General features: G+C 40.6%; 1 protein-coding gene across 1 annotated transcript in view; it reads right to left on the bottom strand.

The window, feature by feature from the left end:
• ksr2 (kinase suppressor of ras 2) overlaps positions 1-21,025 on the bottom strand; it is a 365,578-nt gene that overhangs the window by 20,819 nt on the left and 323,734 nt on the right. Inside the window, exons 18-20 of the mRNA XM_078421757.1 lie at positions 10,012-10,143; positions 6,339-6,468; positions 5,956-6,089 (exon numbers count right to left, since the gene is read on the bottom strand). Of these exons, the coding sequence (XP_078277883.1) occupies positions 5,956-6,089; positions 6,339-6,468; positions 10,012-10,143 (396 nt within the window). The remainder of the gene's footprint in view (positions 1-5,955; positions 6,090-6,338; positions 6,469-10,011; positions 10,144-21,025) is intronic.

Raw genomic sequence — 21,025 nt, 5'->3', positions numbered from 1 at the left:
AGTGCTTGTAAAGCAGGATAAACATTTCATCATATATAGTTGTTATCATTATTGTAGTCGTGAAGGCGGGGAATCAAACACCAACACAAGAACCTTTGACCTTTGGTTTTTTCGTGGCAGATTGTAAGTTCCTACTTTGTTTTAACATTAGATATTTTTTTAATTTAAAGAATCAGCAAATAGCTTACATTTTATAACGTTTCCTGATTTTCCGATGTTACAAAATCTTCCCTGAACATTTCTACAGCACAGTGAACCACTAAACACCAAGCTATCTAAGTTGTAAGGCTCTTATAGCTCACAGGACACTTTTAACATTTCACATATATTTCACTGCAGACTAAGAAAATAAGTGGAGTTGCAGGAAAATGCATACCACCTTCTTCACCCTTAAAGTAATAGGATACTGACAAAGGAAAATCAGAATCATTATTAATTGTGGTTGAAGTGCAATTTAGCCTGTGTTCGGTATTCTTAGCAATTTGTCATTTAACGTTAGAGTCCAGGTTTTACTTCATAATGGCTTGTGAAATAAAACTTTGTCTTATATTAAATAACGTCCAAAGAAAGAATCGGATTCATTGAGTGATATTTAATACCGATTAAAATGCTTACACAGCTCGAATGATCAAGGATAGACACAAAATGCTAGAGCAACTCAGCAGGACAGGCAGCATCTCTGGATAGAATGAATGGGTTACGTTTCGGATCAAGATCCTTCTTCAGATCAAGGATTGTAATTAGTGTAAGAAAATAACTGCAGATGCTGGTACAAATCAAAGGTATTTATTTCACAAAATGCTGGAGTAACTCAGCAGGTCAGGCAGCATCTCAGGAGAGAAGGAATGGGTGATGTTTCGGGTCGAGACCCTTCTTCAGACTGACCTATTCCTTCTCTCCTGAGATGTTGCCTGACCTGCTGAGTTACTCCAGCATTTTGTGAAAAAAAGGATTGTAATTATACTGATGCTGCATGTATGTACACAGAGATTCAGCTCATTCTGTGCTATGTTGATATTTTTTCAATGTAGCCTTCCACTAGCAATGAAAAGGGAAGAGATACAAAACATATTCAGAAATATACTACATCCACTTTTCAGTGCTTTGGGAACACATTCTCCCTAAATAATATGCATAGAAAGTCAGTAATAAAATCAAATATTGAGATTCTGTTGATTTCCGTAATTATTTTATAATATTCATTTTGAAAGTAAGTGGCATTTGTACTCCACAGGGTACAGATAAAGCAAGCTCGGATGAATCAACAGCAGTTAACTAAGAAGCACTAAATTAGGCGTGAGAGACAATATCAACTGGGTAATTAAATCTGCAGGTTTCCATGGATACATCAGGTTAGTTTGTTTTTCAAGATGGATTAGTAACATGTAGGATATGTGGAATATTCATGGATGCCAGCTGCACTGGGATAGTGGGAAAGATCTGGAAACATGAATGGGGTGATCATGCCCACTGTCTTGAGTCCCCCAACTCAAACAGTTATTCTGTGCAAGAAGGAACTGCAGATGCTGGTTTAAACCAAAGATAGGCACAAAAAGCTGGAGTAACTCAGTGGGACAGGCAGCATCTCTGGAAAGGAGGAATGGGTGACGTTTCAGGTCAAGACCCTTCTTCAGACTGGTTAGGTACAAGGGAAATAAGAGATATAGATGGTGATGTGGAGAGATAAAGAACAATGAATGAAAGATATGCAAAAAAACTAACTATGATAAAGGAAACAGGCTGTAAATGTAAGCTGTTTGTAGGGTGAAAATGGGAAGCTAGAGTGAATTGGGTGGGGGAAGGATAGAGAGAGAAGGAATGCCAGGGCTACCTGAAGTGAGATAAATCAATATTCATACCACTGGGCTGTAAGCTGCCCAAGCGAAATATGAGATGCTGTTCCTCCAATTTGCGTTTAGCCTCATTCTGACAATGGAGGAGACCGAGGACAGAAAGGTCTGTGTAGGAATGAGAAGGAAAATTAAAGTGTCCGGCAACCGGGAGATCAGGTTGGTTCACGTGGGCTGAGCGAAGGTGTTCCGCGAAGCGATCGCCCAGTCTGCGTTTGGTCTCACCGATGTATAAGAGTCCACATCTTGAACAACGGATACAGTAGATGAGGTTGGAGGAGGTGCAAGTGAACCTCTGCCTAACCTGAAAGGACTGTCGGGGTCCCTGGACAGAGTTGAGGGAGGAGGTATAGGGACAGGTGTTGCATCTTCTGCGGTTGCAGGGGAAGGTACCTGGGGAGGGGGTGCTTTGGATGGGAAGAGATGAGTTAACCAGGGAGTTGCGGAGGGAACGGTCACTGCAGAAGGTGGAAAGGGGTGGAGATGGGAAAATGTGGCTAGTGGTGGGATACCGTTGGAGGTGGCGGAAATTTCGGATTATGTGTTGTATGCGACGGCTGATGGGGTGGAAGGAAAGGACTAGGGGGACTCTGTCTCTGATGCGACTAGGGGGAGGGGGAGCAAGGGCGGAGCTGCAGGGTACTGAGGAGACACGAGTGAGGGCCTCATCTATTATGGGAGAGGGGAACGCCCATTCCCTAAAGAATGAGGTCATCTTGGACGTCCTAGTATGGAACACCTCATCTTGGGCGCAGGTGCGGAGTAGGCAGAGGAATTGGGAGTAGGGGATAGTGTCTTTGCAGGAAGCAGTGTGGGAAAAAGTGTAGTCGAGATAATTGTGGGAGTCAGGGTTTGTAATAGACGTTAGTCAATAGTCTATTTCCTGTGATGGAGACTGAGATCAAGAAAGGGGAGGGAGGTGTCTGAGATGGTCCAAATAAATTTGAGTGCAGGTTGAAAATTGGTGGTGAAGATGAAGTCCATGAGTTCTGCATGGGTGCAGGAGGTAGCACTGATGCAGTCATCAATGTAATGGGGATAGAGTTCGGGGATAAGGCCAGTGCACGCCTGGAACAGGGATTGTTCAACATACTCTACAAAGAGGCAGGCATTGCTGGGGCCCATGCGGGTGCCCATAGCTACGCCTTGGATTTGGAGGTAGTAGGAGGAGTCAAAGAAGAAGTTGTTGAGGGTGAGGACCAGCTCCGCTGGCATGGCAGAGTGTTAGTGGAGGGAAATTGGATGGCTCTGCGGTCGAGGAAGAAACGGAGGGCTTTAAGGCCTTCCAGGTGGGGGTGGAGGTGTAGAGTGACTGCACGTCCACAGTAAAGATGAGGGAGTGGGGGCTGGGAAAGTGGAAGTCATTAAAGAGACGAAGGGCATGTGAGGTATCTCGGATATAGGTCGGGAGAGATTAGACCAGGGGGGATAGGATGGAGTTGAGGTACGTGGAAATCATTTCCGTGGGACAGGAACAGGCAGAAACAATGGGTCTGCCAGGGCAGGTATGTTTGTGGATTTTGGGGAGAAGGTAAAAACAAGCTTTGTGGGGCTGGGAAAGATAAGGTTGGAGGCCGTGGAGGGCAGACAGCCGGAAGTGATAAAAACAGTAATGGTGTTTGAGATTAAGGCCTGGTGCTCATCTGTGGGATCATGGACCAAGGATAAGTAGGAGGAGGTGTCTGAGAGTTGTCTCCTGGCCTGTCGCCGGGCAGCCCGCTAGGGGTCAGCGTGCCAGACTACCACGGCATCTCCCTTGTTGGCGGGTTTGATTATAATGTCAGGGTTGCTGCAGAGTGAGCGGAGGGCTCTACGTTCACAGAGGGTGAGGTTAGAGTGGGTGAGGGGAGTGTAAAAGTTGAGATGGTTGATGTCACGCCGGCAGTTAGAAATAACAGTTTTCCTTTGCTACTGATTCCATCCTGTTTACAATTACATCACCAGTTCAGGTCTGTGATCATCCATTTGATCCGTCTGACCACATATCTTCTCCATCACAAATCACCTTCAACTCCCGTGTCAACTCGCTTTCTCAGTTCACCTATTACTAAAATCGCTCTGACACTTGACTTACCAGCAGACTTGACTACTTCAATGCACTCCTTGCCAGGCTTCCCTCTTTTGTTCTCTATTAAATTTTGCTCATCGAAATCCTAATCAGCAGACCTGTGCTTGCTAAACTAAATTTTTGATCTTAAAGGTTTAATCTTCAAGGCCCTCATAGACTCTGCAACCTCCTCAAACCTATAACTCTATTGTTCCTAAACATTTAACTATCCCTTTTGCTTCATTGCCAGCTGTCTTCAACAAAGATTCATCGGGATAAAAGGTGCACATGGCAATGTTCAAACAGGATGTCTGCAGTATCCCAGGCAACATCTTTTCCTTAATTGGCACTGAAATTTCCTTTGGAACTTCCCCTGTGCCATATTTGACTACATGACAATTGTAATTCTATTTAAAAAGTAAGCGTTGATTCTGTTGCACATTGGGGTGACCTAATGTTGTGGCAAGGTGCTAAATAAATGTAACTTCTTTATCGACATAAATTGCTACGGTTATATGCATTCATGGTCAACTTGAGAAAATAATTAATACAACCTGAGCGATAAATAATAACACTAGCAAAATACTACGTATTGACGGAACTATAGCGAGCTCCACTACGCTTCACACTACCGGCATCATTTAATTTCAGAGTTAAATTTCAATTTGGAAAATAAAAAAAATGGGATCCCTGAAAAACTATATCCAAATGCCAGGATAAAAATTAAACTAGTAGACCTGCCTCAAAAGTAAAGAAACACTTGTGATGCTCAGCCCAAGAATGTGAATAAGTTATCAAAGATACAACGGCATCAATAGCAGAGATTCATGGGTGTATCAACAAAGTTTAATGAGAAGGTGATGTACTTTGTTGTTCATGTGTTTAAAATAAACTAACCTAAAGCATTGCTTATTCCATGACAGCAATTAGCACAATCAGTGAGAGCGTGCAGGATTGAGGAAGCTGGGGAGGTTAGGGGGGCAGCAGGAGATGATGCATTGCACGTGTAGTCAATGAGGCAATCGAAGAATGTAGAGAAAGAGATTACTGACTTTCAGCTCCTCTTTCATAGATTGGCAAAATAAAAGCTCAACACAGGCAATCAGTCAGAATGGACACCACAACTACTGATAAGAACATAAGCTCATTAAGAGGGTAAGAATGAGAAAAGTCCATAAAGCTCAACCCGCTTGCCTCATTTGTGGGTTCGTGATCAAGACTCTCAGTGGCAATTTGCTTCTGCTTTGCTTCTAAACCCATGTAGGTAAGATTTGATATACATACCATGACTGATCAACTAAGGAGCACTATGTGCTGTTTCTAACCTTTTTCAAGGACTAACAATGCATATACCATCAACCTGATAAGATTACACTTTATCCTTCGCCTCTCAAAGGTACTGTCTAATCCAGTTACCATGAAGCAGTAAAGGACATTAATCCTTACGGATCTCCCTTTGCTTTCTCAATGTCAAAATTGCATGATGTCCTAGTAATGTGGTCTTTTACGATTTCCCCAGAAAATGAACTGGGCCACTTTTCCTAATTATGTTCCATTCATCTGAGAAACCTTTTGAACAATTGGAACTTTCCTCATGGAGGCAAAAGAGTCACAGGTTCATGCAAGTCTATATTTTTGGCAAACACGTCACTCATTTTATTCACATAAATCTTTGTACTCAGTCGCCTTTTCTCCAAGAGTGCATCATGTACATGCCTCTGTGAAAATTCAAATTTAAACAAATCTGAGTAACCAAATCAAGCAACATTTCCATGCTGTGCATTCTTTCTGACAATTGGAGCAGTGGCAACCAAAAGATGTGAAATGTAGTGCCTGCTACATTTTATTCAGTTAACACTGAGGTGGACAACACTCTTTTTGAGTTTCACTTTATGATTCTCAATGTTGTGAATCCTGGGATGGTTAATTGTCCATCAACTGCTAGAAACACTATAAAGCAAATGGTTAACTGAACGTAATGCATGAAATGCAAGGCTGGATCCAGAATCCGACAATGTGCGCCTGGACGTTCACACGTTGGAGCTAAGGGAAACATACTCAGCTGACTTCCAGAAATGTCCGGGATGTGAGAGCCGGCGGTTTCTCTTGGGTAATTTCTCAAGCAGCTCCATGATCTTCGAGAAACTAGGACGCTCCTCCTGCTCATAGGCCCAGCAGAAAAGCAAGATATCCTGAAATCAAATGGAAACAGATGCACTGTGGCTAAATGAATATTACAATAAATGGGTTTCAAATGCTCACCAAATCAAAAATGAATAGAAATTCTGCATGTGAAGAAGCCCACACCATAGCATAATAACCAATGTGTCAGATTATACAGGAGCCTCACACAAATATGAGTAAATTATCAAAATGTTGTAACATTGATTAAGATTATTCAATAAGTTTAGATAAGCAGTAGATGTGTACATTCTACATACCACAATCTCCTTGCCGACACCAATTTGACTTAAATTAGGCTTCATTCCTCGCCCAGCTTGCCATATTATCGCGTCTGTGGGCTGATTCTTGAAAGGCCACTCACGTGCATGCAACTCGTACCATACAGTTCTGTCATAACATTTAGAATAGTAAGTTCAACATATTGTTCTTTCAAACAATATATACAATTGCACATCTATAAATTGTAAACTGTGCACAAAAACATTTCATACGAATGTCATGGTTGTACTTCACACATTCATACTGCAGGCATTGAAGCAGTGACATTTCTGCTTGAAACTTTGTCATATATTGCAGCAATATAAACAGACTAAATAAAAAAATAGTGTACTAAGTCAGTGGCAGCATATAAAAATTCTCTCACTGTGTAATGCAGACTGAAAATATCTCAACAAAATATATTTTGTTGTTTTCACATGTCAAAATTTAAATGAAAAATAAGAACATTTATTTTGATTATATTATCATTTATCAAATATCATTTGATATATTATCAATCACTTTTGTCAAAGCTGGAGAGAAGCCTCGACTAAAACCAAAACCAAGGGCGGGCCTCCTCTACACGGCCACTGACTGGCAGCTGCACATCCATCTGGGCAAACAGCTGAAATTTCCGCAGCACATCACAGCAACATCACTCTGGCCAGACATGATCATCACCTCCGAAGTGACAAAGCAGCTGATCATTCTGGAGCTGACAGTGCCCTGGGAAGAGTATATAGAAGAAGCAAATGAGAGGAAACGCGCAAAGTACCAGGAACTGGTGGAGATGTGCCGGGATGGAGGCTGGAAGACACGCTATGAAAGTACAAAGTACCAGGAGCTGGTGGAGATGTGCCGGGACAGAGGCTGGAAGACATGCTATGGACCCATAAAGGTGGGTAGTAGAGGCTTTGCAGGACACTCACTCTGCAAAGTCCTCAACCAATTGGGCATTACGGGGCTGGCAACGAAGAAGGCCATTCAATCCGCAAGCAAAGCTGCAGAGAAAGCCACTAGATGGCTTTGGATTAAGAGGGCTGATCCGTGGGCAGTTGCTGCTGGGATGCAAGTCGGGGCCTGATCAACCCCGGCTGGGTCGCCTGGGCAAGGGTGTCTGATGTTGTGAGACCTGAAACATCCGATGACCCCAGGCCACATCACTGAGGATGCGTCCCAGTGCATCCAGAAGATGTATCTTGCACATTCATTTTTACTGTGCCAGTTCTGGTGACTATTTATTAATTTTTAATATCTAGCCATGCACATCTTAATTTTGCTAAAGTGGTTTTGGTTTGATAAAACCTGATTTAAACCAAGAGTCAAAGTATAACCACATTAGTAAAAGAAAATCATTGTAAAGGCATGAGTCAGTACAATCAAAATCAATTATGTTGATATGTTCATCAATAGATCTTTGTATATTATTAAATGTAGAAGATTTTATTTTAAAGAGTGAAAGAGATTCTTAGTCATACAGCGTGGAAACAGGCTCTTCGGTCTAACTTGCCCACACCATTGCCCCATCTACACTCGTCACACCTGTCCCCATATTTGGTCCATATGCCTCCAAACCTATCCTATCCATGTACCTGTCCAAAGATATTTTTAAACATTGTAATAGTATCTGGCTCAACTACCTCCTCTGGCAATTTATTCCATATACCTACCAACATTTATATAAAAAGGTTGCACCTCAGGTTCCTATTAAATCTTTCCCCCCTCACCTTACATCTATATCCTCTGGTTCTTGATTCCCCTGCTCTGGGTAAAAGACTCTGTGCATTTACCCTGTCTAACCCTCATGATTTTATACACCTCCACAAGATCACACGTCATCCTCCTGCACTCCAAGGAATAGAGTCCTGTCCTGATCACCTATCCCTATAGCTCAGACCCTCGAGTGCTGGCCACATCCTTGCAAATGATCTCTGCACCCTTTCCAGCTTAACAATATCTTTCCTATAACAGGGTGACCACAACTGAACAGAGTACTCTAAATGTGGCCTCACCAATGCCCTGTACAACTGTAACTTGACCTCCCAACTTCCATAGTACTCTGTCTGATGAAGGCTGAAAACCTTCTTTACCACCCTATCTACCTGTGATGCCACTTTCAAGGAACTCTGCATCTGCACTCATAGATCCCTCTGCTCTGCAACACTCTCCAGAGTTCTGCCATTCACTGTGTAGGTCCTGCCCTGGTTAGACTTCCCAAAATGCAACACCTCACACTTCTCTGTATTAAACTCCATCAATCATTCCTCAGCCCACCTGCCTAACTGATCAAGTTTTGACAACCATCTTCGCAATCTACAATACCACCTATTTTAGTGTTATCTACAAGCTTATTCATGCCATTTACATTCTCATTTAAATCATTGATATAGATGACAAACAGGAATGGTCCCTGCACCGAACCCGAAGGTACACCACTAGTCAAAGACCTCCAGCCCAACAAACAATCTTCCAACATCATCCTCTGCTTCCTTCGAGGACAAACACCATTTTCACCTTTCAGCCAGTAATTATGAAGTGTATGCTTTTGGAAGAAGTTGCATAGAACCATAATATTTATTTGTGCATTTATATTCAGGGAGATAACATTGATTTTACACACACGTCCACAGTAGTCATATCCAGAGCCACGTGCAGTCATTATTCCATTACCACAACTAATTCTTTCCGTATGCTGTACATTTTTTTCAAATGGCAGTTATCATTTGGGACAGTGTAGTGCAGAATGGTGCAGGGAGGGGAAGATATTTCCATAAAATTCACACCTATTACCAAAGATAAAATGCATTTCATGATAATGTGTTTATTGCACATTCATTTCACCAACATTATTTCTCCTCCCATCTAATTGCTTAAAAACTAATCTGTCATAAAATAATGTCAGTCTGCATTACCACGCTGGGTTTTGTTTGCACTTCACTTCCTTTTATACCAACATTAAATATGCAATGCAAGGGAAATTCTATGGGTTGCTGAAGAGCAGGAACACGTGCATTTGTTGTTGTGATACTGTGGCAGCGATGGAGCAATACTGCTAAATGAACAGATGGTTGTATTTATACGTAACGTCTGTGGGATAAAATACCTATTATGATTCACAAAGACTCACAAACAACGGCAACAAAAATCCTGGAAGATATCTGGAATATAACACGGATACTCGCCTTCTCAGAAAAAAAAATCAAAAATCTACAGATGTTGTAAATCTGAAATAGAAACTAAAATGACTGTTAACATTCAGCAGGCCAGGCAGCATCTACAGAAAGAGAAAGGAAATTAATACTTCAGCTGAAGAAGTGATCGGAAGAAACAGTCAATGATTGGAAGGAATTCAGTATGGATACATTTGACAAAACATCTTCAACCTGAAATGCTAACTTTTCTTTTCTCAATTGCTAAGATGTTACTTGACCTTCTAAGTGCTTTAAACATTTTTTACTTTTGTTTTTCCTATCCAGAGTAGAAAATTATAATCAAAGGAGATAAGAATCCTAGTGTTTCTCCATTCAGCATCTGATCTACTGGCTAGATTTATACTTGGGTTACATATTCATTATCTACTCTTGCGTCTCTATGTAATGTTTTGTATAATTTATTAATTTTTCAAATGGGGCACCACATTCCACATCTAAGGAGTGTATGCATTGAACTAACCCAAATGCAAAAACATCAGATTGCTTGGAGAATGGGAGTTTATCTTCATCTGTTGATGGAGAGAGTTGCTGAATGATTTCAGGAGCCAGATGATACAGCCAACCATTAGGAATCCTCATTTCACTCTCTCTCCTGAAGAATAAAACACATGAAAAATTCATATAATTACAGGCAAAAGAAAAGGATAATCAGCGTTGGTTTTGAGTTCCACATTGTGTATTTACCAAGTTATCCACAAAAACAGCTGCGCAAGTCAAAAAAACATCAAAGTGAAGGCTTTGACAGTTATGCCATCAGCAAGTGGATTTCTATTGAAACACTTTTGTACCATGCAGGATTATACATAGATCTCAATATTGAAACAGCATGTAGAAATCAAAATAACAGAAACCATAGATAGACATATCTGGCTTTATATCATTTGCAGACACAGGAAAATCTCGTTAACATCTGAGTGTTGAATTATGCTCTCTTATCCAACAGTCTCTGGCTGTTCCAAATGTCATGGCACTCAACTACTCCTTGACCAATGTGATGGCGTAAGGCGACTGGCAATATAGCATTCATTATCATAGTTAATCAATACAGAAGCCTAAACATGGTTGATCAATATGAAACATATATGAGGTCTTGAAGTTAAGGCAAAGTAAAAACCAGAAAAAACCACAAAGTGCTGGAGTAACTCAGGCAGCATCTGTGGAGAACATGCAGAGGTGGTGTTTCAGATTGGGGCTCTTTTTCAGACTGATTGTTGTAGGGGCAAGAGAGTTGGGTGCGGGGACAAAGCCTGAGAAGTGATACTGGTGAGGGGGGGTTTAATTTGCAGATGGATGGAAAAGGCTAGAGATGGGGAGAAGACAAATGTCTGTGAGATAAGGAGATAGGTGGAGAAGTTGCACAAAATGTGAAACCAGAGGAAGGGATATAGGTGGGAGGGGAAGGAGGTGGTGGTAAGGGTTTTTGTTGGTTCATTATCTAACATTGGCGGATTCAACTGTTGGGTTGTAAGATACCCAAATGGAATATGAGGACTGTTCCTTCAGTTTGCATGTGGCCTCACTCTGGCAAAGGAGGCCCAGGATAGTATGGGGATTGGAAGGGGAGTTAAAATCATTAGCAACCATTAAATCCAGCAGGTCTTGGTGGACCATATAACAACAGAAATATTTTTCTCTCCATTCATTAATATTTATCTGTTTCATTTGCAGAAAACAAAATGGAATAAAAAGGGAAATAAATTACTCCATTTTTGTTCGTATGTTCTATTATTTTCTTATGTGACTCCATATTGAATATTGTTAATACTGTTGTGAAGGATCCTCAGTCATATTAGCAATGTACAAGGTTAAGCATAAGTGTAAATTATGGTTGCTGTTTGACCCTGTAACAGAAAAGTACCCTCTCCTGACATTATGCTAATACACAAGAGCTTCATTGGCATGGAAACTGAGCTTTCCCCTATGTCTTACATGCATGGTAATCACCAATATCCAATGGTGTGCAGTGTATGAGCCATCCATGGTCTGAATATGCTGGCCACATACCCACAATCTATATGGTGCAGTGCACTGCTTGCCATGTTGGTTAAGGAGAGTTGATAATATGAACTATCGGAATATACTTGTAAGTATCCGATTTGGAGATTCTTCTACATTGTGATGATTATCCAAATGCCAGTCAGTTGACCAAAATAAAACCACCTTTTTTTTATTGGATCACATGTGTCAGATAATTAGTAGTAGATTTCTTGCACCAAATGATGTGAAAATATGGCCAATAGGTAGAAGTAATTCAGCAGAGCTTGGGTTAGCATTTAGTGCTCTGATGATTTTTCACACTGGATTTAAAAAAATGTTTTGTTTAATCTCGTGTTGCTAAAATGTCCAGTGCATGTAAAAATTATATTACTTTTGATACGTCTTAGGTGTTTGACATATGTAGGATCATAATATAGTATGTAAGTATATTCAATCGTGTCTGTTCTTAGGTAGATTTATCATTTAGGCCTTCACATTATTTATATAGCAGGTTATTGAACATATGAGCTGGCAATGTTGTTGTAGGAGTAAATGAGCATCTCAGACCTGAGAAAATACGACAAGCAACAGAAATCTCCTTAAGCAATCAGACTGAAAGGCTATGAATTTAATAGCATTTTTATCAAGAAGGAAGTGTAAATTAGATAGGTGGAGAATAGAGGGTAAATTCAATGTCAATTTTGGTGTGGAAATAGAACTTAAGAGAAGAAAATAAGTTTAAAATCAAAGGAAAATGCATCAAAAAAGTAAGGAAATATAAACGCAACAAATAAATTAACAATTTTAAAAAGTTTTGAAAATCCCTTACAATCAAGCTGAATGGAATGAGAGCCCAGAACTGTAATAGTTTCAATGGTAGAGAGCCTGACTGCTAGTAATTAACAATTAGCATATTAGTATGTAGATACAGGATTTAACAATTCAAAGCAAGTTTTACTGTACATAGTGTACAAATCTAACAATTTCATGCCATTCCATACATCTTTTAACAATGAAGCCGAAGATGAGTAACATTTTTGTAACATTAATGGCTGTGCAACTGCAATTTCTGAATAATTCAGTTTACTCTTTCATTTGCTCTCCGTGTGCTGAAACTTGCTTTTGCACTTAAATAATCAGGGGCATCATTAGTCTCAGCATCATGCTGACAGCTAACTATTTTTCTCAGTAAGGCTACTAACATAGGATGCAAACATTTAACATATCATAACATAACATTAATATAATATTTATAATATCACAACAGAACATACTGCTCTTGTAAACCACTATCAAAAGAGACACATTAAAGGGCCTGTCCCACTTAAGGCGACTGCCAGCGACTAGGTTGTCGCCGACAGTTCACCGGGGTGTCGCGGGCATGATCGTGAGGAGTCTCCAAAGAATCGTAGTGGATCTAAGGCGCGTCACTGAGAAACCAACTGGTATAAAAGTTCTCAGTGACAGCTGGCTTGTCGCTAGGTATCGTTGCTTATTGCGGGTGCTGTCGCATGCTGTCCCCAGGTTTGCTAGGTTCTCTTAGATGCATTTAGAAGCACATAATATTAAATTAAGTAAAGTCATTTGAAGATACCATAAAATACTTGTTTTTAACCAATTTATTTACCGTCAGGACATTTGGCAGGTAGATTGGAGGCGACAGTTTGACGGTCAGGTAAGCATGGGAATTTTCGCGATGTTTATGGCCATCAGCGATTACATTTAAAGTAGGTTCCCAACCCAGATATGCAACCCAGAAACCAGATATGCATCTCCCGTACATTTTCAAAGAATGCCCACACTCCGCACAAAAATCCATTTAACCACTTTAAAAATTAAATTTCTTAATACTGCTATTAGTAAACTGGAAGTGAATCCAGTTTATGCCTTGTTACCGTGAAGCTTGGCTTTCAAGTAACCCGGGCAAGATGTTATATTTCAAAATTCTCAAGTACTCACCGACTTGTCAGTGATTTCAGCGGAAATTAGGACGCCGGAGAAGCATTGACAGCGTGGGAATTTTGCGATGTTTCCGAAGACGCTGTAATCTCGACCTGACTCGGCATTGTCGTCAGGTAAAAGAAAATTTTGGCGATCTGCTACGACTTTGACAATCACCGGCAGTCGCCTAAAAAATCGCCTAAGTGCTAACATACTTGTTAGCAACCATATGATTATATAACTGATTTAATTCGGTCGGATATGACTGTGTTAATTGTCACATATGATCACAGAATTTAAATGTCTCTCTAGATTAATGGTTGATTAGATCTGGCAAAGTTGCATTCTACAATGCAAACCGATAAAAATATAAACAGTGAAAGCTGAAAATACACAGCAGTTTGATTTTATTGTCCTTCTAATTAATACATATTACTTGGAAAAGAAAAATAGATTAATATATCGGATTTGTCTCTTCATCGGGATTTGTCTACATCTAATTGATATGCACCATAGTTAAGTCAAGATGCTTTGTCTGATGTTAATGACCTTACTGCTGATTATCAGCTGGCGCTCATCAAAGCACTGACCAGTGAAGGAATCACATCCAGATAAATGGATGGAAATGATTTTCCCGCTGTGCCTGCCATTATTGTACTTTCTTCTTAGGCCCGCTCGGTCATGACTGACCATGGGTGATGCATCCTAGTTGGCTGCTTGCTCCACACCTCGACTACAGCAGCGTCGCTTGTGGCTGAAGAGACCAATGCAGGAGTGACAGTCTCTGTCGCAAAGGTCACATTTGTGTGTGGTCTCTGGTCTGTTGAAGTTGCTGCGCTCCTTTCTTACTGCTTGAGATAATAATGAATTTGCAGTTTATTTCTATAAAAATCTATCTCAGAATCAAAATAGGACAACTAAACTCTTTGAATCTAAAGTACAACGTATCAATCACTTGTGAAATTCCTTATAATTCAGTTAATACTTTACCCAAAAGATAGTTCTATATTCCTCAACAATAATGAGTAGATATCATTCTTTAAATTAATTCACTGAACAGAAAGTCATCCGCATAGTGAGGCTGGCACAGTGGTACGAGGGCAGCACAGCAGTGCAGCTGGTAAAGGCTGCTGCCTCACAGTGCCAGTGATCTGGGTTCAATCCTGACCTTGGGTGCTGTCTGTGTGGAGTTTACATGTTCTCCCTGTGACTTTATAGGTTTCCTCCAGGTGTTCCAGTTTCCTTTCGCATCACAAGGAAGTGCAGGTTTGCAGATTAATTGGCCTTTGTAAATTGCCCCTGATGTGTAGGGTGTGGAAGAGAAAATGGGATAACATAGAACTGGTATGAATGGATGATCGATGGCTGACATGGAACCAAGAGGCCAAATGGGCCGTTTCTATGCTGAATCTTTCAATGAAATGCAATGGTGATGGCAAAATCTCAGCTGTCATACTAAAATAGATGCTTACCTTTTTTATTTTCTTGTTCCATGCCAGAGAACAAAATTATAAAATTAATATAATATTTATAACATCACATGTCACATGGATGATGTGCCTGGATGCTATCAAACCAATCGAATCATGCCACAACAATGGATCTAATGTAGTTATTTCCTTGTACACTAAAATGTTTTTTGTAGATATATTAGGTGTGTGTGAGAAAGGGGGGGGGGGGGAATGTTGTTAGAGGTTATCTAGATTAGCAAATTCAATATTCATGCCGTTGGGTTGTAAGCTACCTCAGTGGAACATGAGATGCTGTTCTTCCAGTTTGCATGTGGCCTTACTCTGGTAATGGAGGAGGCCCAGGACAGAAAGGTCAATGTGGGAATGGGAAGGGGAGTTAAAATGGTTAGCAACTGGGAGATCAATTAGGCCTTGGCGGACTGAGCGCAGGTGTTCAGCGAAATGGTCGCTGAGTCTATGCTTGGTCTTGCCGATGTACAGGATGCCATACCGGGAACAATGGATGTAGCAGATGAGGTTAGAGGAGATGCATGTGAACGTCTGTCTCACTTGGAAGGACTGCCGGGATACTTGGATTGTGGGAAGGGAGAAGGAATAGGGACAAGTGTCACACCTCACATGGTTACTGGAGAAAATACCTGCGGAGCATGTGGTTTGGGTGTGAAGGGATGAATGAATCAAGGAATAGATGGAGCAGTCTCAGTGGACGGTGGAACGGGGTAGAGATGGGAAAATGTGACTAGTGATGGGATCACGTTGGCGGTGTCGGAAATGGCAGAGGATGATGTGCTGGATGCGGAGGTTGGTGGGGCGAAAGGTGAGGACCAGGGGAACTCTATTCTTGTTCTTTGTGGGGGAGAGGGAATGAGAGCAGAACCAGAGGACACAGATGAGATGTGGGTGAGGGAATCATCTATGACAGATGGGGAGGGAGTGGGGGGGGATAATAAGTGCTTACTAAAGAATGAGGACATCTTGGATGTTCATGCATGGGAAACTTCATCTTGGGAGCAGATGCGGCGGAGATGGAATTGAGAGAGGGGGGATACCATCTTGGCAAAAGGCAGGGTGGGAGTCAAAATAAGTGTGGAATTTGGTAGGTTTGTAGTGGACATCAGTTGATAGCATGTTCCCTGTGATGGGGACAGAGAGATCAAGAAATGGGAGAGAGGTGTCAGAGATAGTCCAGGTGAATATGAGGGCAGGGTGGAAGTTAGTAGTGAAGTCAATGAAATCAATAAGTTTTGCACGCAGGCAGCCCCGATGCAGCAGCAGAGAAAGAGTTGAATATCTGCAGCTTTGATAATGCTTTCAAGCAAGGTTCCATCTCGGCATCAACTGTTTTATCAACTTCTCTTCGCAATAATACTTCTCAAAATGCTCAATCCGGTATACTAACTTAATATAGAATAGTAAGCAGCTCGTTCAACATTACACTGTGTTACAGGAAAGGACATGTCATAAGCTCACTGTAATTGATCAGCTCTTCGGACTTAATTGGTAATGGAATGCAGATCGTGATGAACAAGTTCTTTGATTTATGCACCGTGCAGCATGGCAATCAGTACCAAGAAATTAGTCATCATATTCTGAGATATCGACATCCCACCCAAAGTCTATGTCAATGACAACATAGATTACTTCTGTATCGCTGAACAATCACCGTTCATCTAAATTTGTTCTTTTTAGTTTTTAGTTTAGAGATACAGCGTGGAAACAGGGCCTTAGGCCCACCGAGATCGCGTTGGCCAGCGATCAACCCGTACACTAGCACTATCCTACACACTAGGGACAATTTACAATTGTTATCAAAGCCAATTACAAATGTGTACATCTTTGGAGTGTGGGAGGGAACAGGAGCACCCGGAGAAAACCCACGCAGTCACGGGGAGAACGTACAAACTGCGTACGGACAGCAATCGTAGTCAGGATGGAACCCGGGTCTCTGGTACTGTAAGGCAGCAACTCTACCACTGCGCCACCATGCACAGGCTTTACATACATTACAATATTATTTACCAGCTACCAGCAGCCTACATAGTTATATCAGTCATTGTTGTAAGGAGGAGTGGTGCTAACAACAATGATAGGATCCACCCTCTTCAAATAGCAGCAGTTACGAGGTTGCGGGTTGCACAGGGAAGGTTTGTAGAACATTGTTGTTTGTAGGTCCGTTTGTAGGTTAGGACCTGGCATTCAGGATACGTAGGTATATTCGCAGAGGATCAGGTAAGAGAGGTTTTGTAATGCAGCCAAGCCAATAGTGGACATTGTGGAGAAATGGCACTCTTCTAAGTGCGTCTGTGACTGATCAGTCTTCAGCTCTGGCATCACCATTGGGTTATCCAAGAGGGAGAAGTGCATCATGTGCAGATGGAAGCACGGTTGGCTATTTCCAGCTGAGATACCAAGGCCTTTCAAGGACATCTCTGGTCCCGCCACATGGGTCCTGTGCCCAACACCAAGGCCTAGCAGCAGCGGTTGCTATTCAGATTGGGTGCTGGTCAGTTGAATACTCGAGCCCGCAAGTACACATGGCATCATGTTTCAATGAAAATAACACAATGACTTCACCCTTTGTCTCCAGTTCATCTCTCGCCTTTACCCACCCATCTGCCAATCAAAACCCCTCAACTGTCTCCACCTATCACTTGCCATGCTGTGTCACACTTCCACCTCATTTCCAGCATTTGTCCACCCTACTACAATCAGTCTGAAGAAGGCTCATGACCTGAATTGTCACCTATCATGTACTCCAGAGATGCTGCCTGACCTGCTGTGTTACTTTTGTTCTCTGCAAAATGCCAGCATTTGCAGTCCCTTGTGTCTCCTGTGGTCTGAACTTCTTTATTAAATTCCCTAACTAATGAAGGCCAGTGTGCCAAAAGCCCAATTCAACACCTGACCTACCTGTGACACCACTTTCAGGGTACTATGCACATAGTATGCACCCAGATCCCTTTGATTTACAAACTCCCCAGGACTCTTCCGTGCACTGTGAAGGTACTGACCAATACCTCACACTTACCTGAATTAAGCGGGATTAGTCATTTCATAGCCCATGTGCCAAGATGATCAAGATCTAGCTGTTATTCTTGATAACCATCATCATTATGAACTGCCCAGTCCATCACCGGCTCTGACCTTCCCACCATCAAAGTGAATATGCAGCCAGTATAATCAGAGACCCACACTACCCTGGCTACACAATAATTTCATCACTGCCATCGGGAAGAAGGTACAGGAGCCTGAAAACAGTAACGTCCAGGTTCAGGAACAACTTCTTCCCTACAGCCATACAGCTATTAAACACCACAACCTCAAATAAACTCTGAACTACATAGAGTGTTATTGTTATTATTGCATTATTGTTTTTTGTGTGTTTACATGTGTGTGTGTGTGTGTATATATATATATATATATGTATATGTATATATGTGTGTGTGTGTGTGTGTGTGTGTGTGTATTTGTGAGTATGTGTATATATACACACACTGAACCTTTTTTTCTCTCTCTCGTTTATTACATTGTTTACAGTGAACTATGTTTGCATATTGTGTTGTGCTGCTGCAAGTAAGAATTTCCTTGTTCTGTCCGGGACATATGACAATAAAACACTCTTGACTCAATGTGAACCTATTTTAGTGTCATTTGTAAACTTACTATTCATGTCTTGCACATTCTGATCCAAATCAATGATAAAAATGACACACAGCAATGGGTCCAGCACTGATCCTGCGGCACATTACTGTCACAAATCTAGTTGTGGAAGAAAATATTAAAATCCTTTCTTACTTAATTCGCTTGGAATTGAACAAGGTAACGAAAGGATGTGTGGATGTGGCAATTGGCATCTCTGACCAGTTGCAGAAGAGGATCGTGAGAAACGGCAAAATAAGAATCAGACGCATTACCTTTTGTCTGGAATGTGTTGAATGGTGAATGGTGAATGTAAACATAATAAAATTAGGACAGAGATAAGGAAGCTTGTTTTGCTCTGTAGGAAGTTACAGTAGACCTCCCACACCACTGCAATAGAAATGTTGCTGTAAATGGGGGGTTTATGATTGGCTCAGAGAGGGGATGGTGAGATAGAATAATGTCAAGATGCCCTTGTATTATGTTTGACTTGTATTAACTATCTGTTATTGAATAAGATTGACATAACCAAAAAAGTATGTTAAGACTAATGAAATAATTGGTACCCATGTACTAGATAGTAATAACAGGACTAAGTATATTTTCGTATAGTTGTATCTAAAAACAAAACAAAAGTTGTTTACTGCACAGTATAACTGTCAGCTAATTCTGCTGTGAAGTCAGAGAACTGGTGAGCAGTTAACTGCCGCCATCTCTCCATGACATCATGCAATAAAGTCTCTTGAAACAAACCAGTGAAGTCTCCGCTTTTCATTTTCCTTTAATTTCCCTCTAAATTAATTTCTTCCACACTAGTAGTGTGCCTCAGGTCTGAATAACAACCTCCCACCACTACCCTTTGCCTCCTACCACAAAGCCAATTCTGTATCCAGTTTACTAGCGCTCACTAGATCAATTTAACCTTCCAGAGCAGACTATCAAATGCTTTGCTCGTTCATATGAACTACATTTATGGCCCTGCTCTTTTCAACCGTATTGATTACTTCTTCAAAAAATTCAATCATATTTGTGAGACACATTCTCCCATGCACAAAACTATCTTGACCATCCCTAATCAACCTCAGTCTATCCAAACATGTTTATATTTTATCCCTCAGAATCCTCTCTAGTTTCTATCGATATAAGGCTTTCTGATCTTTAGATCTAAAACTGTTTTCTCTGATGGGAGTCCAGGATGAAACCAATGATTAAAATTGGATTCATGCTGTTAGAGATAATTTCACTTAAAATTATTAAATCTGAACCTCAAGAAGCAGTTCGTTCTGGGTCACAAGGAAATTTCAAGACAGTTATTTTGTGAATGGAAAGACTTATGAAATCAAAGTGTCTAATTGGGGTTTGAATACAAAGCTAGGATCTACCTGAATATAGGTACAGATTCAAAGGACTGTCCTTACCCTCATGTTTCCCGTGACTTTAGATCATTAAACCTGGTGGTTATTGTCCATAGATCATAGTGAATGCTTACAATATATTCAGTTAAAAGAGTTAAGAGAACAAGATCCTAATTAGAGTCATACAGTATGTAAACAGGCCCTATGGCTTACTCATCCAAGTCGACCAAGGCACCCCATCTAATTATTCTTAAAGCAAGTTCAATTTAACCAAACATTTCAATTATTAGCATGATTTTGTAGTTCGTTAATTACAAAAATTTGGATTTGTTATCCAAATGTAATGCATGCTGTTTTCCACATTACATCATGTATTTTGCATTGTAGCTCCATAAAAGCATTCTAGTTATGAAAATCTAACGGCATGCAATACTTAAAGATGGTATAATGTCTAATTTAAGCACTTAATACAAAATAGTTATTTTACAACTTATTAAGAATCAGTTGAAATTAGTATTGAATGGCAAAAGGAAATTTATAAATATTCAAAATGATAACATCGAAATGTTCTGCGAACAGTTAGTGAAATTGTGGATTTAAGTTTCAAATAGAAGGTTTCAAAAGTGATTGCAGAGCAGATAAAGCAGTATCTTGACAAGAAAATGTAAGTATATCAACAATTAATGCTGCACAATTCAGATAGAGCATCACTCATGCTACATATTGTTACCAACTCTCAATCAATACTAACTACTCGAGAAGGCTAGATTTCAGTTATGCACTTAATTCGGTAATTTCACTTATGCAATTGACTAACATTCGGTAATTAAGCATCTCATCAGCATTTTGGTAAATTGAATATCAGTCAAAAAAATCTAATTTTCTAAAAGAATATTGAGATGAGGAACTCGATTTCATTATGCAATTTAAGAAATAGCAGTTTTTTTAGAAGCCAGCAAAGAAATGATTTTATAAATTTTAAGCAGAATGTATCAAGTGCACGTAAAGACAGGCTGACGACAGCTGCTAATAGTTCTGCTTTTGATTGTATGGAACACAAAGGAGTACATCATGGAAGAGAATCATTTTA

This window comes from Rhinoraja longicauda, chromosome 25, assembly GCF_053455715.1.
Source record: "Rhinoraja longicauda isolate Sanriku21f chromosome 25, sRhiLon1.1, whole genome shotgun sequence".
NCBI classification, from domain to species: domain Eukaryota; kingdom Metazoa; phylum Chordata; class Chondrichthyes; order Rajiformes; family Arhynchobatidae; genus Rhinoraja; species Rhinoraja longicauda.
The sequence above is the reverse complement of the archived record's forward strand: the minus strand, read 5'-3'. Positions and strand labels throughout refer to the sequence as shown.